At 46.1% G+C, this 24342-nt stretch overlaps 2 protein-coding genes across 4 annotated transcripts in view; both read right to left on the bottom strand.

Moving 5' to 3' along the window:
* The window catches only part of PPCDC (phosphopantothenoylcysteine decarboxylase), a 34506-nt gene extending 26326 nt beyond the window's left edge, over nucleotides 1-8180 (bottom strand). Inside the window, exon 1 of the mRNA XM_023753131.1 lies at nucleotides 8058-8180. The gene's annotated coding sequence lies outside the window, so the exon portion shown is untranslated. The remainder of the gene's footprint in view (nucleotides 1-8057) is intronic.
* Nucleotides 460-21903, bottom strand: SCAMP5 (secretory carrier membrane protein 5). 3 transcript variants are annotated; one of them, XM_014455040.2, is made up of 8 exons: nucleotides 21777-21903; nucleotides 14723-14808; nucleotides 8993-9034; nucleotides 8058-8186; nucleotides 5033-5189; nucleotides 3804-3905; nucleotides 3226-3343; nucleotides 460-3052 (listed from the first exon to the last, which is right to left on the bottom strand). In XM_014455040.2, the coding sequence occupies exons 3-8, from the start codon at nucleotides 8997-8999 to the stop codon at nucleotides 2858-2860; spliced, it is 708 nt and encodes a 235-aa protein (XP_014310526.1). In that variant the 5' UTR covers nucleotides 9000-9034; nucleotides 14723-14808; nucleotides 21777-21903; the 3' UTR covers nucleotides 460-2857. The 3 variants fall into 3 exon arrangements, with proteins under 3 accessions (XP_014310526.1, XP_006087957.1, XP_006087956.1); XM_006087895.3 differs by having other exon boundaries at nucleotides 14797-14808; nucleotides 21777-21892; XM_006087894.3 differs by lacking the exon at nucleotides 14723-14808 and having other exon boundaries at nucleotides 21777-21892.
* Nucleotides 21904-24342: the final 2439 nt, after the last annotated feature.

Genomic DNA, 24342 nt, shown 5'->3' with positions numbered 1-24342 from the left:
GAGACAAGCAGGAACACAGAAAATTACAGAATAAGGTCCCCCATGAAGAAGCAGAGGGGTGTAAACACATAGAGGCAGGTAAACCATCTCAGAGGAGTCACTCGGGATGAATCCTGAAGGATGAGCAGGTGCGTAGACTACCAAAACAGCAGTCCATATGGTGTGCGCGGCATGGCAACAGGAAGGCATCTGGAGCAAGCAGGTGGAGGCAACTTTGCCCCGGAGGCTGTTCAGTCAGCTGCCAGTTTCCATCATGAGAGTTGAGTGGGGCCCTCTGTGCTCTTCCTCTGCCCTTGCCTGCAGGGACTATCTGGACCAAACTACCCCTCCCCCACTAATCCAGCCTTCTACTTCCTCCTGCAAACCACCCTACCTCCACACCCCACCCTACCTCCACACCCCACAGCCCACAGGTGAGGCTCCACACAGGCCCAGATGAAGACACATGACACAGCAGGATACACAGGGCCAAATGTTCCCATTTATTATGATTCACTCAGTTACCACAGACACACTGGCTCAAGCAGTTCAACTGCCAGATGGAGAATGGTCTATGTCTCCCAGAAATAAGAATACAAAAACAGGTCACTGGCTGCAAACCTGAGGATTCAAAAAACTGACGTGGGCTTCTTCCACCCCACCCCCCAGACCATCCTGCAGAGATGAATCTGTGCCCAGCCCCATATCTCATACTAGATCTTTCACCAGAAAAGTGCTTAGCTGCCTGGAGATGCAGCATCCAAGGGCCTGGACAAGCTCAGCCACACACAAGTAGCAGGCCTTCCAAGAACAATCAGGCATGGTCACATAGGTCTTGGGCCAGGACAAAGGAAAGGCAGGAAGAGAAGGAAATTGACTGGAGGTGGTAACCAGCAGGTCCTGGATCCTGGGCTTGCAGCTAGACCACAGGCCTTCTGAAGCTACCACAGAGACTAAGAGAAAGGAAGCCAGAGGTCTGGGCTTGGGGAGAAGACAGGGAAGGAAGAACCTAGACCTAGTGTACTATGGGCTGTAACAAATGCTTTTTGGAGAGAAAGTGGTAGAGGAGAGAGCCAATCACACTCTGGCCCAAGCCTAAGGGACCATTAGAAAGAGAACTTCCCAGAGGCCCTGGCTCCCTTATAGGAAAATTAAGTGCTTGGAGCTCAAAGCTCAGGATCGTAACTGGAAGCCCAGGTGCTGGGTTCCAAGCTGGAGCCAGTCCACAATGGCCAAGCAGGGTTTGGTTCTTCAGGCCAAATACCCAGGTAGGAGAAGGGAGAGTAGGAAATGAGCAGCTACTCCTTGAGTGAGAATCCACTCCCCTCCAGGCCTCAGAGAGCCAGGGTCTTTACCAGCAACATTCTCATAATGCTTGGAGCAGAATAGCCCTATAACCCTGAAATCACTGTCCTGGAAGAGAAAGGGGTTCTGGCAGGGTGAGAAAGGGCCAAGAACCAAGGCCAGTAGGCAGAAGGTAGCAAGTTATCTTGATGTGAAAAAACAAACAAAAGCCAGAGAGGCTCCCTTCCCACCAATACTAACCTGAAATCCCATTCCAGCCATTGAGCCTGCTGAAAAGATTGGCCCTTTGCTTCTTCCTGGGCCCTAAATTCAAGTGCCCAGAACTGCCCTGTGACCAAGAGCAAGTTGGCAAGGGGGAGTCATGCAGCCCTCTCAATGGGCCATGCCTGCCCTCTCCTCTGATCTTCCCTCCAGGCCCAGCCCTCTGAGCCTATCCCTTCTACCAGAAGCACACAGAACAGCTACTGCTGCCAGGAATCCAATGGTCAGTCAACTCAGAGACACCTAGTACCTCCCTGCAGGCTTGAACCAGCCAGACCTCACCCAGGAAACAATAATTATTTACATGTCCTCTACTTCAGCTGTACCTTTGCCTGAACACCACCCAATTCTTCAGGGAAGGCAGGGTAGGGTGGCAGCATCAGGCCACAGCAGCTTGGGGTTTGGGGAGAGACCTAGGCAGAGGGGCTCGAGGGGTTGCTTGGAAGAGAAGCAGGGGAAGCAGGATAGAAAAAAGAGGAGCCTGCCTCTACAGGCTTAGCTCTGAGAGTCAGGGAGATGACCCTGCAATGCCATTCCCTGCGAGACAGGTGCCCAAAGGGCTCTGCATCAGTGTGCCCTCCCACATCAGGGCTAAGGCTCAGCATTCCTATCTGCTTCTTTGATCTGGGAATGGGCTCAGTCTCAGGAGCAGATACTACTGCGACATTCAGCATTGGGGAAGACAAAGAAAAGCCACATGGGGAAGAGAAAAATCCTGGGCAAGAGAATAGACCACAGGGAATGTGACAGCAGAAAGAGAGGAGGGGAAGGGTACTCAAATTAGGAGCAAGGAAAGATCCCCGGCCTGTCCCACCCTCCCACCCACTACCACCACTACCATGAGTGCTAAAGAGTGTCACTTCCCAATAAGACCAAAAGTGGAAACAGTTTCAACTCATCACCCTGGGGAGGGGGCCAGGCTCTCTTGGCTATGCCTCCTGTCCCATGAGGGGTCCTTGGGCCAAGGTCAGAGGGAGTAGCCAAATGGAGGGTGGGCGGCTGATTTAGTTCTAAATATACATCTAGCACCACAACAGAGACCTCCACTGCACACTACTTTACATGGGACATGGACACAACTACTACCGCAACATGGGGCAGCTCCATGCGCAGCCTATAGCTCTCAGAATGCTCAGAGCAAAATCCAAAGGGGCAGGGGATATATATATATTTTTTTTATCTTTCTTTCTTTTTCTTTGTACAAAGAGGAGAAAAGGAAAGGGAGAACCCTGCTTGGTCACCACAACAGATTATGTGACTTGAGCCCCATCCCATCATCCCCCAGCCCTGCCTCCCAGTAGGCTTGGCTGGCTCACATCTCATTAGAGTATGTGTAGTTGGGGGTGGCAGAATATTGAGTCTGCGGCTGATTCATGGCACCCTGGGCTGCCCCCATGGCTGCATTCTGGGCTGCTTGCTGCACGTGTGGGTTCTTCCATGCCCCCGTGGTCCACTCCTCCTGAGCTTTGCTGAAACTTCCCCCACTGCCCCGGTAGAATTTATGAACCTGGAGGATGAGGAGCACAAGGAAGAGTTAATCAAAGCTAGTCCCCCCTCCCACCTGTGCTCTGTGCATCAGGAGCAAAGTCCACCAAGCCATTCCAGTTAGTCCCTGGGGAAACTTCTGGGTCCTAGCCCCTTTCCAAAGCCACCCCCTATGACCCTGAGGTAACCACGTACCATGCTGAGGGCAATGAAGGAAAAGACAGCCACAACTGTGAACATGATGGTGGGAATGAGCATCACCACCGCTGAGCCAACGTTTGTTCCAAAGAAGGAGATGGTGGCAATCCAGCCGCTGTAGGAAGAGGCCAACTGTGAGGCTACCCAGCACGGTGAGGGTTATCCAGGAACCACCCCACTATATACTGGAGCAAGGGACCGTCTCATTGTCACATGGAGAGACCATATTATTGGGTGCAAAGGGACCATCTTACTTATACCCAAAGGGCCTATGTCAGTGGTTCAGGAAGAGTCCTCCCCATGACTCAGGAGATGAACTCCTCAGACATAATGCTTCTTTTCCTCGGGTTCTCCCATGATTTTTGACACTCAGCCCCCAGAAACCACTGTAAGGTCTTCTTCTCCTCAAATGCTATGGCTGTTTCTACTCCAGTAGCTTGAATCCTATCATACTTTCTATAATTCATAGTGTCCTCCCAGGTCAGACAGCTTAGCATATGGAGGTAAGCAAAAGACATTAACAAGGTGCCACCTATGCTAGCCATGGATCAGTCCCAGATACCTCAGTTTCTTACCAGATGCCCCAGCCTGGGATGCCCACAGCCTGGATGATGCTGATGACCAGCTGGGCCATGAAGGTGAAGAAGAATGCCATGAAACTAAAGGAGCTGTCAGTCCTGCAACAAAGGAGATGGCTCCCATCAGCTGGGCAGAGGGCTAGGGATTCCCTGTCTTCAAGGCCCCCAAGCCCTTCCAAGTTTAAGTGAGTACACAATGGACAGAAGATAGTCAAAAGCCTTAAATGAGAGGCCAAAATGGGACAGTGTTTAACTATGGATCTTTGCAGGATTCCATGTTAGGTCTGTGTGTGCAGCATTACATAGGGAGACATCTCTTCATGAATGGACCACCCACTGGTACATTGGTTGTTGGCCCAACTGGCACAAAAATAGATGGGCCCATTGTGGCAGGAATAAATGACCCCATTGTCAAGAGGATGGACAATTCCATTGGCACCAATACTGCTAGCTCCACTGGTACATGGATGGATGATCCTATATGCTTAGAGACAGAAAGTCCCACTGGCACTAAAATGGACACCCTATTGGCACCAAGACAGTAATTTAATTGGCACATAGTTAGATGGTCTGGTTGGCAAAGACATTTGAGGCACCGGGGATACTACAAAGGCACCAAGATAGGTAGCCTTGTTGGTACATGGATGAATAGTCCAATTGGTACAAAGATTGAAAATTCTATTTGACACAAAGTAGACACCCATTGGCACCAAGACAGCTAGCCCAACTGATACATGGATGGGTGGTCTCTTTGGTACAGAGTTGGATGACCTCATTAGCACATAAATAGTATCACTAGAATATGGATGGCTAGTTCCACTGGTGCATGGATAGATGGTTCACTTGGCACTAAATCAGCTAGCCCTATGGGTACAGGATGAGCATCTCCACCAAGACAGGTGGCCCCATTGGCAACATTTAACATGCAGCTGCCTGGGGAAAGCAAAACTAAAATAGGCGTGGTCTCTACTCTATGTTGCCCACACCTAAGGGCAGAGTAATGAAGAAAGGAACTAAAAGAAAGGCTCTGACTCCCAGCCCTCTCATCCCAGCCTTGAGCTCCCGGGAAGCCCAAATCTTACCTGGCAGTCTGAGCTGAGGGTGAATAGGGAAAGTAAGTTTGGGAGATGGCAAAAAAAAAAAAAGTGAGATAATATGTAGAGAAGAGATGGGGAAGGTGAGCAAAGAGGCAGGGTTAGGAGCCGGGGTCAGCACCAACCACTTACTTGAAGGCCTTGTAAATGGGCCGAAACCAGCAGACGTAGGAGCAGGGTGTGAAGAGGATGAGCCAGAGAAAGGCGAGGCCAAAGTTGGTGGCTCCCCCACCTCCAATCAGCCACGCGAGACAGCCCACCAGGTTCACCGCCAGCGTGACGCTGTTCACTGCAGACCCAGGAGCACATGCACACACAGAGACATACACCAGACATGAACACAAACACCAGGCCCATGCAGAGATACATGAGCACCCAGACACAGATACATACATCCATAACTCAAGACATAACAATCAAACCCATGCAAACAGAGCAAGCAGAGAGATACGGACAAATACACATGCATACCACATTTACACATATTCACACCCATAACCCATATCAGTGAACACACACACACACACACACACACACACACACACACACACACACGAGTACAGATTGTAAGAAAGAAGTCTGGGAGCTCAGACCACCCCTCCCCACACCCAGAGAACAGAGTCTCCAGAGCAGGAATCCAGAGCCTCAGCCTAGCAAGTCCCATTGAAGGGCTCCAAAGCCTCAGGGTAGTAGAAATGCTCTTTTCCTTTTATGAATGACCTCAGCCCCTGACCCTGCCAGATCCACAGCAATCACCAAGGCCAAGGCATGGGAAACCCATCTTACATCTTCTCTTGCAAGGTAGGGGCACAAAAAGGGGAAAGTAAAAGGCCTTGTGGAAACATCTATTCAAGCCACTGTATAATCTGCCCTGTACTTAAATGGGGCAGGCAATAGTGGCTGGAATCTCAGTCTTTATCTAATCCATTTTTTAGACAACTATCATGCTACCCACTCCAAGAAGCCTTCCTTCACTACTGCAGCCTTACTCATCTCCCATCCCTCTGATCTCTCACAGACCTGGGTTGCTCTCATGGTTCCCTCAAGTACAAATCCCAGCCCATCAACCAGACTAGAAGCTCCCCAAGAACAATACCCAGGCTCCCCCTCCTCCGTGCCCACATAATTTAGCTGAACCTCAGAATCACAGTATCAATGAGTCACAGCCAGTCGGGACCTCAAAGACTCCTTCCTCATCTATGCTGGCACTAACACACACCCAAGTCTTCTGACACAAGGTAATCCCTTCCTGGAACATTAGGCTGGATCCCTTTAAGGCTCCACAAAGACCTGCTGAATAAACAAAGGAAGAGGGGCTCAAATGGAGCTTCAAACACCCAGGCATGTACTGTACTGGCTTCTGAATAGAGCCCTTAAGCATTATATACATTTCTTTGGGAGCAAAGCATCTGGCAGGCACCTAGAGAGGACTTAGGAAGATATTTATAGCCCTTAAATCCAGCTCCTGAATGAGATCTTCTCAGGGGCAGAATTTTCAGAGCCCAGGGTCAGGTGAAATGCTCCCCAAGTCTGCTCTGACAACACCGTCACTCTGCAGGTACACCCATCTGGGGTCCCTCACAATAAGAATGAACATTTCTTCCTATGCATTCAGCTGCATTTCCTCCTTTCCTGTTTACTGCCCCCAAATTTCCTGGAACCTTGGTGTTCTTACTGATTTTATTTGCTCTTTACACAAACTAGACATTAACCTGTTTTAATATTGGTTTACACCTCTCTTCCCAGCCCCATCTCTCTCTAGCTCAGTTGATCTAGTTGCCTCTCCTGCAATTATTCTACCAGTTCTTCGGAATTCACATCCATTGACTTGGCCACTTTCTCTCTAGCCATCAACTTTTTTCTATCTCCACTCCTCTCTTTATCTAGCTTAGATGCCATACTTCTCATTTTCTTATTCCCTCCCCTGCCCTGTCATCTGATCACACTCACCCCGGATGAACACAACTCCCATCTGGACCTGAACTGACTGTTACTAGGAAAAAAGGAGACCCCATCCCAAAGGCCTGATAGGACTATAAATTCATGGTAGTCAATCTCAAATGGACCCATGCATGGTCCATAAATTTTGAATAGTGTATCTACCCTGTGTCCACAAACATGCTGTCATTCTAATCCCAGTCTCCTCAAATCTCCCAACCCCACTTCTACATCCTATTTTAATGGAAAAATTCTCTTCAAAACATCTACAGAACTACCCACACCTGCCCCATCCCTTCTTTCTCTCATGTTATATGGGGGGAAATGGCCCCATAGCCATCCAAAGGTCAAGCCAGGACTTGAAACTGAGTTTGTCTGTCCCCATATTCTTTCTATCATTCCATGAAGGACCTGTTGCAAAGACAGTATTCTTTCTCACCTTCCTGGAACAATTAATCATCTCCCCACAGGTAAGTAGCTAAGTGCAGGACTGACTCAAGGCAACATCACATGTGGCAGACCCAGGTTAAGGTCACCCTGTGATGCCTGGTGTTCCCTGGGACTGGTACGCAGCATAGGACAGCCAGATTCCTCTCCTTGCACATGCCGAAAGGGTACCTATGACCCAGCCTGGACACATCCAAGTCTAATCCCCCTAAGATGATACCTTTCCAACCAACCTGCCACAGATCATCAGAAACTAGGGCCTTTACATACCTGACCTCAAAATCTTAGAACATTAGAAGTTCTAAGAGTCCATACAGAGCTCTACGTGGAACCACAGCAGTCACTGAGACAACACCCTCTTCTACAAATGAGAAAACTGCTTCTTGGAAAGTGGAGCAACCAGCCCAGCTTGATCTCAAAGAAAGCAAAAAAAATGAGGCTTAAGGGAAGAACCCTCTCCAAATCCAGAATCCTGAGGTTCCCTAGAAAACTACTCCAGTGGGAAGGAAACAGAGAGCAAGAGACAAAGACCCTTATCCAAATGGTCTGTGAATGGGAGATGGGGGTTGGTGGGAGGAGAGGCCTAGATCTTGGGGTTGAGGAAAACTGAGGCCCTACTGGGGAGTGGGCCCATGAAAGGAGCCTTTTGGGAGTGAGGGAGGGTGGAGAATTACTGGCCCATGCAGATGCTGCAAGTGGAGCTAAAAAGATAGCCAGCCTGTGGGTACCCCACCCTAGTGCCCCACCTGGATCCCCCATCCATAGCACTCACACATCCAGAGGTAGTAGAGGCGCTTGGTCATGCTGAGGTGCTGGGGAGGGATGTCTGCCTCAAAGTCTTGGTAGAAACATGGCTTCAGTGGGATGAATTTGGGCAGTGGTGGGAAGTTGTTCACTCTTTCTGTGGGTAAAGCACATCACATGTCATCACCTTGAATGTTCTCCTCCCCGACAATCCAATATCATCATGTTTTCCCTGGCCTAGGCTGCCCGGAAGGCCTGTAACCATAGGTCACTTTGCTATCCTTACCCAACAAACCATGCTTCCTTCAGGATGTGTGGTTCCCAAAGTAACCAAAGGCCCCAAGATAGTGTCACTGCCTCTCAGAAGAAAAACAGTAAATGCTGTCCATCAGGGGTTCAGCATTCTCTTCAGCAGGGAGCCAGTTTCAGGCACTAGTAGGAAGGGTTAGTCTGGAAATGGGGGTTCTAGCCTCAACTCCAATATTCTGCTCTTGAGCAAGTCACTACCCCTCTCCAGATCTCAGTTTATCCAGTGGGATGAGGGTGGAGCTAAATAGTCCCTAAAATTCCCTGCAGCTCTGGCATTCTGTACCTGAACCTTGGGAAATCAGACAACTCAGAAACCAGAAGGACAAGGTCTCAGAGTATTAGAGAGCAATGGTGACAGAGGGGACAGGGACTGTGCCACCCATGCCGCTCATCAGTCCAATGGCCAATAGGACCAGGACATCAGGATGCTTGATCCCTGTTCCCCAGGGTCAGAGATCTGATGGAGGGCTAGACAGTGTCATGTTCAGGGTCACCGATAGACAGGCCCAAGTGGGGAACCAGGGAAAACCTGGGGACGAAAGGACAGAAAGAACCTGACCTCCAAATACTAGGGAAGATAAGGCGACTAGGAAGAGGTCCAACCACCCTATGCTTACTTGAATGTCTTACCCACATGGCCTGTCCTCTCCTTACCTGCCATGATGGCACCAGCTGGCCCAGCCTCTTTGTTCTGAACTGGAAGGAAAGAAAAGCCAGAGAAGGATGAGGATCATGGCCCATCCTAACGAGATCCTTTTCTCAGCCCCAGCCGGGCTGGATGCTCCCTGGGGCCAGGCCCTGTTCACACTCTCACAGTGGGATGAACCCAATGGAGGCATCTCCCACCTCACAGAGCAATCATTCCACCAGCTACTTCCTTCCACATGGCACAAAGTCTAACCACAGAAAACCCCATTCAAGGATAGGAAAGAAACCTAGAATGGGACCATGCAGGGAAAGGCAAGTGACAGAAAGGGCTGGGGGTACTAGAGACTTCTGAAAGAGGAAATTCTATCCCTTGACGCTGAACACAGCAGAGCCCTGGCCTCAGTCATAGGCTGGGCTCCTCTTCCTCCTGCCTTTGCCTTTGGTTATTTGTTCACTTATTGGGGATTTATAATCTGTCAGGCACTGGGGAAAAAGCATGAATAAGAAAGATGTAGTCCCTGTCCTTGAATGAAACAGTCAATAACCTCTGCAGTAAACAATATAAAATGGAAGGATGGCTGCTATGAAAACATACACAGCATATATCAAGGTGATCTAACCTGGTCTGGAGAGTCGGAAATTAAATATAATCAGTAAGAGGTGACCTGAAGACCACAGAGGAGTTGCTCAGGGCAGGGCAGCCTTCTGGGCAGAGAGGAAGGCTCACAGAGATCCTGATGCAGGATCTCTCACTTTTAAACAAGGGAAAGAAGGCCACTGTGGCCAAGGTAGAGTGCAAATGAGGAAACAGCAGGAGTGTAAGGCTGGAGAGACGAGGTAGGCAGGGAGTGATACTTGAGGCCCTTAGGAGCAAGTACGAAGGGGCCGTGAGATGGACTTGGGAATTGGGGGGAGAGAGGACATCAAGATTTCCTGCCAGCCCTAGCCAGTTAGGCTCAGTGGATAGAGCCTTGGCCTGAGAACTGAAGGGTCCCGGGTCTGATTTTGGTCAAGGATACATACCTTGGTTCAGGCTCGATCCCTGGCCCTGGTCTGGGTGTGTGTGGGAGGCAACCAATCGCTGTGTCTCTCTCACATCAATGTTTCTCTCTGCCTCTCCCACTTCCTTCCACTCTCTCTAAATATCAATGGGAAAATATCCTCGAGGGAGGATTAACAAAAAACAAAAAGAAGATTTTCTGCCAGCTTCAACACTGGGGGAAGGGGCGTGTTAACAGAGAGCCCCATCATAGGAGGCAATCCATGAGAAAAGATGCAGGATCCTGGGGAAGACAAATAGCTGCCACTGACTTGCCAAGTCCTAGGTGTTGTGAGACCTCCAGACAGGCTGCTTTGTAGGCAATGGGGATATTCCAGTTGGAAGTTTCAGTAGGGGGGCCTGACTGAGACATACATTAAGTGAGTTAAGGCTAAGGAAGTAAATGAGCAATCAACTCACTAAAACAGTAATTGGTGGAGCTACATGCACAGCCAAAATCAGAAAATGGTCTATGACCAAGTGCTAAAGCAATGCAACATTTAAAAGTTGGATAGAGCCTGACCAGTGTTGCTCAGTGGTTGAGCGTTGACCTATGAATCAGGAGGTCAGGGTTCAATTCCCAGTCAGGGCACATGCCCAAGTTGCAAGCTCAATCCCTGGTGTGGGGCGTGCTGAAGGCAGTCTATCAATGATTCTCTCTCATCACTGATGTTTCTCTCTCTCTCTCTTCCTCTCCTTCCCTCTTTGAAATTAATAAAAATATATATTTTTTAAAAAGTTGGATAGAGATTTCTATAAAGTTTAAAAACAGGCAAAAAAATCTATGGTGTTAGTGCTGGTTACACAGAGGTGTTGGTTTTGTGAAAATTCATCAAGTATACAATTATGATTTGTGTACTTTCCTATTTGTTATATTTCAATTAAAAGTTTGCTTTTATTTTTTTTGTTTGTTTGTGTGGTTTTTTTTGTTAATTCTCGCCAGAGGATATTTTTCCATTGATTTTTAGGAAGAGTGGAAGGAGAGGGAAAGACAGAGAAACATCGATATGGAAAGATCTCCACAATTACTAGTCATTGAAAAAAATGCGAGATGTTGAACAGTCTATATAATATGCTATCTTTCACATTAAATAAAAGGGGGAGGGGGCCTTGGCCAGGTGGCTCAGTTGATTGGAGTGTCATCCTGTACATCAAAAGGATGAGGGTTCAATTCTGAGTCAGGGCACATACCTAGTTTACAAGTTTGATCCCTGGGGCGCGTATGGGAGACAACCAATCAATGTTTCTCTTTCACATCGATGTTCCTCTCTCTTTCTCTCTCTCTCTCTTTCTCTTTCTCTCTCTCACCAATAAACATGTCCTCATGAGAGGGTAAATAAGTAATTTTTTAAGAAAGAAAAAAACAAAATACAGACAAGTATAAATAGTATGCCACCTTTTATGTAAGAAATAAAGAGAAAGAAGAAAATGCATATTAATTAGCTTATTTTTGCAAAAGAAACATAGGAAGAATAAACCAGAAACAAATAACATGGTAACCTACATGATGGAAGGGCTGAGAGGAGTCATGAAACTTCTCTAGGTAAAGATTTTTACATATTTTTGTACATATAATGTCTTACATATTCAAAAACTTACACCAGAAATAAACCCTAAAGTTGAAATAAACAAAAACAAATGAAGCTGACAAGCCACGTAACTTGTCACAGTGCTCTGTGTTCTCTCAGAGAGATCTAGCTCAAGGACAAAATCACTGGAAAAACATCTTATACATTAACAGGTTTTCTGTTACTGTTGGTACCGAGGTGGTGATTCTGAAACTTTGTCACGTGTACTATAGGAGAAAGCTATGAGTAAGTGTGTGTTAATGGGAACCTGGGTTTTCACTGTTAGAGTATGAAGACAGAATATGGAATGTGGGAAGGTAAAAAAGAGCCCTGTGATGTAGGATTTGAATTGGAGGTATCAGTAAGAATGCATGACTCAAAAAATATCTATGGCTGGTCCCAAACCAAGACAAATACAAGGTTAGCCTAGAACAGTGGTCGGCAAACTGCGGCTCTCGAGCCACATGTGGCTCTTCCACAAAATACCACGTGTGGGCGCGCATGTACAGTACAATTGAAACTTCGTGGCCCATGCGCAGAAGTCGGTATTTTGTGGAAGAGCCACACTCAAGGGGCCAAAGAGCCGCATGTGGCTCGCGAGCCGCAGTTTGCCGACCACTGGCCTAAAACATCTTGTAGTGCCAGAAACGAGTTATTCAATGAATGGAGGCATGTAAAAAGGACACCAGTCTGAAGGGCTACCACTAGCCAAATTTGGGACCATTGAGAGTATCAAAAGTAATAATAAAATAATATAACATACTGAATTTTTTAAAATAATTTATGAGTCCAAAGTGACACTCTTATTTTTAAAAGAGAGGGGAAAAGGAAAAAAGAAAGCTCTCCTTTGCAGAAGAATGCTAGCTATGAATGTAAAAGAATTAAAAGACTCTCCCAATTTTGCAGTCACTAAAGAAATAGCTGATTCAGGCAAGGATCATCAATAAATGCTAAGCCTTTCACTGGGTGAAAGATTGTTCGAAGAGAGTCACAGAGTCTCAAAGTACTAGGCCAAGGATGACTGAATTACAAAAGGAAACAGGCACTTATCCTGTGAAGAAAGCTAGAGAAGCCACCTTAACAAGATGATCAAACTAAACCTCACCAATAATGAGACAAATGGACATTATGGCCTCCCAATGTGAGCAAGGAGACTGCACAGCATCACCTGTATAGTATTCAGACCCAAAATGTTTAACCTGAATCTAATCATGAGGAACAGTCAGACAAACCCAAGTTGTGAAGCATTCTAAAACCTACAATGACCCAGACTGTTAAAAAAAAAGCCAACATCTGAAAAATAAAAAAAAAGACAAAGATAATTTTTAAGAGATAAGGGATTTTCTAAACTAATGGAGACTAAAAATACATGGCAATGGAAACCATTGTGTGAACCTTGATTAAGGGAAATACTATAAAAAACATCACTGGAGTAACAAAGGAAACTTGAATATAGACTCTAAACTAGATAATATTGTGCCTATGTTACATTTCTAGAGTGGGATAATAGTATCAAGGTTGTAGGACATGCCTGTTCTTAGGAAAGATGTGTTCAAGTGTTTAGGGAAAAAGTATCATGATGTCACTTCAAATAGTTCATAAAAGAAGAAATGATAAAGAGATAGATATAGACAGAATCAAAGCAAATGTAGCACATGTTCACAACTGGTGAATCTGGGTGAAGCTATATACAGTAAAAAGTGCCCCTTCTGTGGCCTTTCACCTGGGTATACGGTAACTGCACAATAAAGCAATTCACATTTAATATTATTATTTCAGTAGGAGTCCTCTTTTATCTAATGTAATTGAGACTAAAAGTTGGTCAATTAAACAAAAAGTCAGAAGTCTCATTTAAAATAGGTATTTGGCCCTACCTGGTTTGGTTCAGTGGATAGAGCGTTGGCCTGCGGACCAAAGGGTCCCAGGTTTGATTCTGGGCACGCACCTTGGTTGCAGGGTCCTACCCGGCCTGGGTCCTGGTCAGGAGCATGCAGGAGGCAACCAATCAATGTGTTTCTCTCACATCAATGTTTCTCTCTGTCTTTCCCTTTCTCTTCAACTCTCTCTAAAAGATCAATGGAAAAATATCCCCGGGTGAGGATGAACAAAAATAAATAAATACATACATACATACCTGCTCATTATTTAAGAAAAATAAATAAATAAAGTTATATGTATTTGGTCTGACTGGTGTGGGTCAGTGGCTAAGCATAGACCTATGAACCAGGAGCTGACAGTTTAATTCCTGGTCAGGGCACATGCCTGGGTTTTGGGCTCAATCCCTAATAGGGGGTGCACAGGAGGCAGCTTATCAATGATTCTCTCTCATCATTGATGTTTCTATCTCTCTCTACCTCTCCCTTCCTCTCTCTGTAATCAATAAGAATATTTTTTTAAAGTGTTCCTTTCAATATTTCTTCAACTTCAGCATGCAAGTTGAAAAATATGAATGTCAGTCATGGGTGGGTTATAACACATTGAATGAAAATAATGTACAAGTCTAGGGTGACATACAAAAGAAAGAGAGAGAGGAAAGGAAAAGTTCTAATAATAGAAAGAATCACAGAATTTTTTAAAAAATCACCATTTGTAGCCCTTGTATAAGAACTGATACAAGCAAGGATGATCAATGGCTGTTAAAAAGAGAATCACACAGTTTGAGTACCACACCCTAGATTAGTTATAAATCACAACAGAGGAAAAGTAGTTCAATAATGAGAAGATCTGGCAGACCAAGTGACCAAATTTAGCATTTCTGGTAATGGGACCAAAGGACATCATGCATCTCCTGACACACAGAAAGACACAAGATCATCTATGTAGTGTTGTTGCCAAAATGTTTACTTTGAAAATAGTATGAAAAAATACCCTGAAAAATCCAGATTGTGGAAAATTCTCCAAGACAAATGTTAATGTCATGAAAGACAAAAAACTGGTAGGGGGACTCATCTAAATTAAAAGAAGACTTAAGAGACACACAGCCAAATGCAATGAATGATCCTTTAGTGAATCCTAGAATTTTAAATCACAGCTCTAAAGGACATGTTTAGGACAAGTAGAGAAATCTGAAAATAGATTGCATAGTAGATATTATTATTCAGTGTTAAATTTCTTAGGTGTTGTGGTTACCTAGGAGAATATCTTTGTTCTTAGGAGATACATGCTGAAGTATTTACAGGTACAGTGTCTTGTCTGCAACTTACTTTCAAATGGTTCTGCAAAAAAAAAAAAAAAAAAAAGATAAATAGGTAAAGCAAATGTGAAAAATATTAATAATTGATGAATCTAGGTGACATACCTTAGTACAGGTGTTCATTGCACTGTTCTTTAAACCTTTTTGTAGCTTTGAAATTTTTCAAAATAAAATATTGAGGGGAAAATATACACACACACACAGGGTGGGGCAAAAGTAGGTTTAGAGTTGTGTGTATGAGAAACACTGAGTTTATTCTTGCTCTATTATTTATTAATCATTGTGTTATTTTCCATATGAATAACTGTAAACCTACTTTTGCCCCACCCTTATGTATTTGGTAATAGATACTCAAAGAATCTCTAGGATATCAAGGGGAAAAAATGTCTCCCTGGGGGACAGAGAAACTGAATACATGTGGAGCAAGTGGGGAAAAAGAATTGTTACTATGTATCTTTAGACTATCTACCCCAAGACATCATGGATTTTAAGAGAGAGTGTTAATTTTATTTACACACACAAAATAATACTGCCAAATTGTAATTTTAAGATGCCAAAAATTTTAAGACACAGACATTAAAATGTTTTCTGAAATATCAAAATGTTCATTTTAGTACTGATGAAATTTGGGACATCTTTTCAAATTATGAATCATGTGAATGTATTTATTACCTGTTTGAAAAAACAAATGGAAAAAAAGTCAGGCAAAAGAGGATAAGCTGGCAAAGAATGAGAGGAAGCAACTGATGAGGCAGAAGAGAGTGGAGTCTCCAAAGTCAGTAGACAGTGAACAAATACGACAGCAGGAAAAGGACTGGGCCGAAAATGTTCATTATACTCAGTAACAACAAGTCATCTGTGATCCCAAAAAGAATTGTTTTGGAAGGTTGGGGATCAGAGTGGCAGCCAAATTAGATCTATAGTCGAACAGGTAAGCAGGTGTAGACAGCTCTTTGAAAAAGGGTGCCTATGCCTAGGAAGAGAATAGAGAGAGATAAGGCGCTAGCTAGGTGGGACATAGGGTCCAGGAAGGGATATGGCTGATGGTTGTTTAAGATGGAAATAAATAAGCTAGAGATGTGAAGGATCCAGGGAAAAAGTTGCAATTACAATAGACAGAAGTTAACCCTTTAAAGAGGAGAAGCATGGGACCCAGTGCAAGGAGGTAAGACAAGCCTCAATCCTAAAAGGTAGGAAGGAGAGCATGATGCAAGCAGATGCAGGCAGGCTTAAGGCCTTGGAAAGGAGAGTGAGAGTCCCATGTATCTGCTTCAATTTTTTCTGTAATATTGGAGACATGTTGGAGTTGAGAGGGAGGAAGTCAGAGTAGAGGATCCAGCTAAGTTCATGAGCAATTACAACACAGCCTGAGAAGTGCTCTGGGAGAGCAAGTACAAAAAGCTGTAGGAACATAGCAGAGCACCTCCCTGATTTGACCTGGAGGAACCAGGGAAGGCTTCATACAGATGAATCCTGAAGGATGAGTAAGAGATGGCTAGGGAAAAAGAGAATCAGGAAAACAGGTGTGAAGATCAGGAGACCAACAGCCTAGTACAGGGGTGGGCAAACTTTTTGACTCGAGGGCCACAATGGGTTCTTAAACTGGACCGGAGGGCCGGAACAAAAGCATGGATGGAGTGTTTGTGTGAACTAATATAAATTCAAAGTAAACATCATTACATAAAAGGGTACGGTCTTTTTTTTTTTTTAGTTTTATTCATTTCAAACGGGCCGGATCAGGTAGTTTGTCCACGGCTGGCCTAGTATATTCAAGGAACAGAAAAAAGTAGAGCCAAGAAGTGGGAGGGACAGAAAGGCAAAAATAGGGTTGATAAATGGGAGGGGCCGGGGTCATCCAGGCCTTGAAGGCCATGGGCAGGATTTGGGCTTTATTCTCAGAGTCCTGTCAGCCACTAAAGAATTTTATTATTCTTCTTCTTTTTAAAAATATAGAGCCTTAGCACGGCCTGTGTTGCTCAGTGGTTGAGCACTGACCCATGCACCAAGAGGTCACTGGTTTGATTCTGGGTCAAGGCACATGCCGCAGGCTTGAGCTCCAATAGGGGGCATGCAGGAGGCAGCCAATTGATGATTCTCTCTCATAATTGATGTTTCTATCTCTTCCTCTCCCTTCCTCTCTGAAATCACTTAAAGTATATTTTTAAAAAGATTATGTTATTTGTTTTCTTTATTTTTTATCTTTCTTTTCTAATATTTCTACAATGGTCATATATCATTTTTGCAAAAAGACAAAGCCACTGGTTTAAAACAGCAGCAACTAGTGGAGAACATAGGGTTAGAAAGTTTTTTCCAGATAGGAAATGAGCTTATTTACAAGCTGGTACAGTTAGAAGGGAAAATAGCTGATGGACATTAGTATCTCAGGAGACAGAGGGCCAGCTTCCATAGCACAGAATAGGCATATTAGACTAGGACCCTTCCTTCTGCTGAGATTCAAGAAGTGGAGAAACATGGGTGTGGTTCCACTTCTCCCACAAACCCCCAATCACCCTTTCCATAAATAAAGGGTTTGGAGAGAGTAGCCCAGTTTGGAATACTCCTCCCATGAAATGAAACTAGGAGTTGTTGGGAAGAGGGAAAGGATTTCTTTCTTTTTCTTTCTTTCTTTCTTCCTTTCTTTCTTTCTTAATAATCACAAATTTTTTTACTTTTTTGCAATAATCATAAAATCATGCTGACCCAACATTTCATCATTTATTTATTATTTCTCATCTGATGTATTCTTATTTACCTGTTACATTTTGATGTTCATTTGTTACTAATTAATTCCACTATGTCCTCCTCAGCCAAAGGTGCTATGTCTTTCATTTAGTTAATATGATGTAGTTTCATAGGCCAAACAGTATGCATAATGCGTGTGGTAAGAGTAGAATAACTGTTCACAATTGTTAGGGAGCATGACCTTTGAGGATGTCTGGAAATCAGATCTTCCTTCAAAATTTGACAAATTATGAGTTCACTAATTGACAAATAATTTGAACTAAAGTGAAGTACTATCTAAATTTAAATAACAACTCATTTTGGCAAGGTTTCTCTATGCTATGACTAAGGTGTATGTAGCTATTTAATTTGTTAATGTTTGGCCATGCCATTGGTCAACATCGGGGCTTAAATTTCAGGCCCTTGACACTCTAAACCAGCCCTGGGCAAACTATGGCCCGCTGGCCGGATCCGGCCCGTTTGAAATGAATAAAACTAAAAAAAAAAAGACCGTACCCTTTTATGTAATGATGTTTACTTTGAATTTATATTAGTTCACACAAACACTCCATCCATGCTTTTGTTCCGGCCCTCCGGTCCAGTTTAAGAACCCATTGTGGCCCTCGAGTCAAAAAGTTTGCCCATCCCTGCACACTCGGTAAGTCAGTGTTCTCTATCTTGCCTCCTGACCTTACTTACGTCACTAAAGAAATACCTTTATCTTTCATTAATATTCTTCTCTCTACCTTCCTCCTTTCTCTCAAGAGTCCCCAGTGATGAGGGAAAGGATTTCTAAAAAAAAATGGTGGAGGGACAGCTGAGGCTGGAGACCCCGCATGGAAGTAGAACCAAACTGCTCTGGTATGTGAATTGCGACTTCTGCTGCTGGGTTGGGACACGCAGGCAAAGTGGCAGGTTAGTTGAGGGCATGGGCCAGAGAATGGTTAAAATCCTGGACTATGGGATCCAGATAAGACATAGAAGGTATGATGCTCATCATATAGAAAAAATGGAGGTATCAGAGAACGAGAGGTCTCTTTAGGGTCCCAAAGTAGGTAAAGTAAAAGTTGGACTGTGGTCAGAGTATACTGGAATTTAAGATTTCAGAGGTAGTCACATGCCAATAATGACCACACTCAGGAGTACCTGGTAGAAAGGGTGGCAGGAAGAGGCATTGCCTCCCATGAGACAATGGGATGTGGAGTGGGAGACTTGTCCAGCACTGAAGTCCTCCAAGAAAAACAAGGAAGAGAGACAGGGAGATAACTGGGTAGTAACTGGATTCTAGGGGGCTTAAAGGAGGAGACTCTAATCCTGGCTCCAGCCTTACCTCTGTCCCTCGTCCCAGGCTATCTTCCAAAGGTGTGCCCATGGTTACAGAGAAGTCAGTGTAGCAGAGTATGGATGACACAGAGTGGGATAAGCCAGAGCTCATGGCCAGAGCACAGGGCAAGTCTGCTTCATTTGTATATGAAGGTTAGCCCAGAAAGAACTTAGGCTTGGGAGGGCTGCAGGAGGCTATGGCCACAAGAATGGAAGGCTCCAGGCTCCTCTGCTGTTATTTCAGTGTGTGTGTGTGTGTGTGTGTGTGAGAGAGAGAGAGAGAGAGAGAGAGAGAGAGAGAGAGAGAGAGAGAAAGATAGAGAGACTGACAGAGACAGAGAAAGAAATGAGTGGCCTCAGCAAACCAAATTTCTTGACTACAAAATGGGAAAAGTAGCAATTTTGTTCCTCAAAATGTTTTTGGTGATGGGTGAGGGTGCTATCTATAATAATAAAAGCATAATATGCTAATTAGACCGGACAGCCCAACAACGTTCCGGATGAAGCCGGGGCTGCAAGGGCTGAGCCCCTTGCACGAATTTCGTGCATTGGGCCTCTAGTATATATAGCAAAAGAACCTGAGAAAAAAATAAGATAGCAAATACTACCTGAATTTTGTTTTAAAAACCCAGATTATTATTTATTCCATTTCTTACTGTGAAGCTGGGAGAATAGAAGATCCCACAGTGGAGAGAGTGAGGCCCATGGCAAAGAGAAGAGACTCAAACCTGGACTCAGATTAGGCCAGAGTCCTGGGGCTGGTTCCAGGGCTGCCTGTTGCCCAGCCCTTCCTCCTCCCCAGCATGAGCCCTTCATCCTTGGTATAGAAATGGTAATTTTCTTCCTGCCTGCCTAGAGCCCAAGATGGAAGTTTTCCCTTCTTGCTCAACCTCTGGTCCCCTTATCCCACCCCTAACTATGAAGTCCCAGAACTATGAATCATGCTGAGAAAGTAACACTCTCCTGGCACTGCTATCACTGTCCTATGATGACTCTTTAGTAGCACCTACTGAACCTGTGCCTAGCATTCAAGGCCTATGCCAATCAGCTACAAAGCTATCCCACTACCCTTTGCTTCTCTACCACAGGCTGACCTGCTTCCCACACAACCCAGTTTCATTCATGAGATCATGTCTATCCACCCCTCTGCTTGCAGTGCCCCTAAATAAGAGTCCTGTCAGCTCCTCTAAGTCCTACTGTTTTCTCACATCCTATCTCCCCTGGGAAACCTTTCAAATATCCCTGCTATACATCCTACTGCTTAAATTCTGAACCAGTTATTGGCCACCAAGCGGTCACTCATTCTCATCCAATCTCTTCCTCGGTCTCTCATGGATGGGCTTTCCAGAAGGGACCCAACACAGGGCAGGACACAGAGCACTGTCAACCTGTGTTCCTGCTTAAGACCTGGATACCCTCCCAAAAGGTGGGAGAGGAGCAACTGATGCCCTGCCCCAACTGCTATGCCCACAGCTTCTGTCAGCCCTGCTGTCCCACCTCCAGGAAACCTTCAGAGACTCCAGGCTATATCAGCAGGGAAGGAAGTGCAGCCTCTAAAGGAAATGTGAGGAGGAGCAGGGAGAGGGAGGTAGAGAGAGGAGAAAAGGAAAAGGGAGATGAACTGGGAAGGATGCTCTAAATTAGAACAAGCAGCCTCCTCAAGGGAGGTCAGTACTTAATCCTATTATTTCATCCCTAAAGAAAGGTGCTGGCAAAAAGATGCCCAGAGAGAGGAATAGCCAGCCAGGGAAAGGACTCCATAGGCTTGTAGACCTAAGAAGACCCTCTTTCTGTGGCCCATTCACCAAAGAGACTCCTCTCTTAGCTTTGAGGGGTTTGACTTCAGGTTCACCAAACCCAGATCAAATCTCAACTAGCAAGACTTGTGTAGCCTCCCCAGAAAAATCATTCCCACCAGTAATGCCCCTGAAAGAACCATCTCCCTCTTTCAAAGCCCTGCCCCTCAGAGGTAGAACCAGTAGCTGCAAAATTCTTTAGACTCCCCCACCCCATGGGCTCACAGGCAGGCTCCCCAACAGCTGTGCGTAATTCCCATCTCTATGCCTTTGCCTACCATTCCCCAGGAATCCCCTCTCTTCCCATCCAAATTTCACCTCCTCCAGGAAGTCTCTTATTCGCTGGCTCTTGCTCCCCTTTCTCCTTGTGCTCCTTGTGTCCACCGGAAGGTCTGTCTGGCCCTCCCTAAACTACCCATCTGAGAGCTGGGGCAATTCTCAGTCTCTACTTGGTTCCCCTACCTCCCAGATCAAAAGCTCCCGAAGGCAGGCAGGGGAAGGGACGGGTTCCCAAACACCTCACCCTTATCCTCGTGACCGACTCCAGCCAGCGTTGGAATTAGCTACATGCGGCACACCCAACACACCACCTCAGCCCTGGGGGACCCCAGGCTCAAGCCACTGCACCCCCCCGCCCCCCGCAAACCCTGAGGCGGCTCAGACCAGCAGTCCAAAGGTCGGTCGCCCCTGGGAGGCGGGGGTGGGGTGGAGGTGGGGGAGTAACAACCTGGGTCCACCTTCTAGTGAGGAAGGACGCAAAGGATGCCACAGTCACCCCGCCTCCAGTCGCCCCCGTCCCCTATGGCGTGCACCATCCCCAGGAAAGAGAACACCGGTTTCCAGGGGGAGAATGGAGGGCCCAAGGCCCAGTCAGGCTCCAGAATCCAGAGGTCTGACGTCACCCAAGAATGCGGGTTTCCTCTAGGCAGCTAAGGATAGGGATGGTGGGAGCTGGAAGGCCTGGGAGAATCCGGGGCTCCAAACTGGAAAGGTGACCTCGACTCTCCACCTCTCCAGCATCTCGGCCAGCCTCCTGCGTCCAAAGGTGAAGCGTAGTGGGTACGAAGTGGAGAAGGGGTGACCCCCGCCCCTCGCCCTGCGCCCAGCTTCCCTGCAAAGCCCTTCTCCGAGCCTTCAGGCCCGGACTCACCCGCTGCTGTCGCTCGGAGGCCGAAAGGCCGCGGCGCTGCCCAGAGCTGCGCTGCACCCGGCGATGCGGCGCCAAGCCCGCCGCAAGGCGCTCGGTCCTGGGAGCGGGGAGCGCGCGCCGCCCCTGACCGCAGCAGCTCTCGCGAGACTCCCGCTCCACTTCTAAGGCCTTTCTCCCTGCTCTCGCGAGAAAGAAGTCCAGGATGCCTCCGCACGTTCCCGGAGCTATCCGAGGTCCTAAGTCCTGCGCGATCAGGGGCACGGCGGGGACGTGGAGGAAGAAACCCAGGGACGGGAGCCTGGTACCAGCAGCCGAAGCTTCAGCTTCTAAGTCTGTAAACTGGGGAATAACCCCCAAGCCGGTTCCAGAGGCCTCTGGGATTTACCAGAAAGGAGGAGTGAGAAAGTTTTGTGAACAGGAGAACATGGTGACCGATGAAGGTCCTTCAGATCCACACCCAAGGGGATGGAGGACAGAAGATCAGAGATGAGACATGAAGAGAGAGAGACATATGCACACGAGACACGGAAAGGCAAGAGGAGAGCCGTGGAGATAGAGATACAGAAACTTGTAGAGAAAAAAGACATGGAAAGAGAGAAAGGGAAGAGAACATGATAAAATGAGAAAAAATATAATAGAAACAGCGCTGGCCTGTGTCGTTCAGTGGTTAGACCGTCGGCCTGCTCACCGAAGGGTGGTAGATTCGATTCCTGGTCAAGGGCACGTACCTGGGTTGCAGATTCGCTCGTGATGAAGGCAACCAGTGGATGTGTCTCTCTCACATCGATGTTTCTCTTCCTCTCTGCCTCCCTCCCTCCCTCCTTCCCTATCCTCCCTTTCTCTCTTCCACTCTCTCTGAAAAGCAATGGAAAAAAATATCCTCAGGTGAGGATTAAATTAACCAAAAAAAATTTCTTTTTAAGAAATAGGGACAGGAAGGCTACACAAAGGAATAGAGAGAAGCTTAGAAAGAGAAAGAAAAAGAATGAAAGAGACTGTGATATGCAAAGATGAACACCTAAAAAGAATAAAGACCAGCCTTGGGAGTATGGCCAGTGCACCAGAAGGTCATGGGTTTGATTCCCAGTCTGGGCACATACCCAGGTTGTGGGTTCAATACGTGGTTAGATGCAGGAGGCAACTGATTGATGTTTCTCTCTCTCTCTCTTTCCCTTCTTCCTCCCCCCCCCCCACCTCTCTAAAATAAATTTTTTTTAAAAGAATAAAGACCAGGAGGGTAAATCTTTAAAAAACCAGAACTTGCCCTGCCAGTGTGGCTCAGCGGTTGAGCATCGACCCAGGACCCAAGAAGTCACTGATTTGATTCCGAATCAGGGCACATGCCTGGGTTGCAGGCACCATCCTCAATAGGGGATGTGCAGGAGGCAGCCAATTGATAATTCTTTCTCATCATTGATGTTTCTCTCTCTCTCTCTCTCTCTCTCTCTCTCTCTCTCTCTCTCTTCCTCTCTCTCTCTCTCAAAATTAATAAAAACATATTTTAAAAGATAAAATAAATTAAAGAAAAATAAAAACCCAAAACTAATGATGGTTGAGAGATACCCACTTGGAGCGATGGGGCTGGGAGTAAAAGACAGGCTTTTATTGTGAGTGGTGCTTACAATGTAAACCTCCTGTGGGATTTCTTCAGTCAGAGCCATCCTCTGTCCTGCCAGCCAATGGCTTCTGCCCTCCACAGTGCCGTCTGCCCACACTACCCCAGGCCTGGAAGGGAGCCTCAGTGGGTGGGAGACACTGCAGGGATTCTTTGCCCAGAATAAGGGCCCATTGTCTGGCTCCAGCCTGTTGGGAGTGGGGTGGGACTTCACTCACACAGCTGGGATAGAAAGCGGGCAGGAGTTTTAAAAAAGGCAGACAAGAACCAGTGAGGGAGAGAGAAGAGAAGGGAGGGAGCCTCAGGGGTTGGAGAAGGTTGAGAGGCAAGTATAATCTAGCCACCAAGCCAATCAGGGGGAAGAGTCACGGGCTATGGGCAGGACAATGGGGTTCTGCTATTGATCCTGTCTCTGGTTCACCTGCATGGTCACTGCTCGCTATCCTTGTTGTAATACAAGCTTTAGCCTATTTACAGAGCTGTAGGGAGAACCCAATGAGATGATGATTGAGAACCTGAAGAGGTTATCAAGCATGGTGTTTACAGGAGAGATGTTTGGAGTCCAAGTGGGCCTCAAGAAAGAAAAGTTCACCTGAACCTTCAGAAGAGGAGCCTGAGGACTATAGTGAAGCCTTCTCAACTGTGGTAAGTGTCGCATAGGCTCCCATGCCATCCACCAAAGCATGTCTTATGACTAATGCATGGGTAATAGAAATGTCTGGGATCCACATAGAATTTGCCGGAGATATCTTTCAGTTCATGCAGGTTCTACAGTAAATGTTTGTGTTCCCATCTGATGACCACAGATGACTTTTCTTCAATCAGGAGAGTCAGAAGGGCCACCTATTTGGTTAACAACAGAGGCAGGAAAAGTGCCCAAGTCCAAAGTTAGAAATCCATCTTTTTCCCAGGGTATTGCACCTTCAGAATTTGGGTAAATGGAAGGGAACA

Source organism: Myotis lucifugus, unplaced genomic scaffold (genome assembly GCF_000147115.1).
Source record: "Myotis lucifugus unplaced genomic scaffold, Myoluc2.0 scaffold_41, whole genome shotgun sequence".
Lineage (NCBI taxonomy): Eukaryota > Metazoa > Chordata > Mammalia > Chiroptera > Vespertilionidae > Myotis > Myotis lucifugus.
This window is presented reverse-complemented; position numbering and strand designations above follow the sequence as displayed.

Bases quoted from the DNA above. Each gene is read 5' to 3' on its own strand.
- SCAMP5 (XM_014455040.2), bottom strand. The intron at 5,190-8,057 runs GTGAGTGCTATG...CTGGGTCTGCAG, and splicing joins CCTCTACTACCTCTGGATGT to TGAACAGCGTCACGCTGGCG. The intron at 3,053-3,225 runs GTACGTGGTTAC...CTCATCCTCCAG, and splicing joins CCTTCATTGCCCTCAGCATG to GTTCATAAATTCTACCGGGG.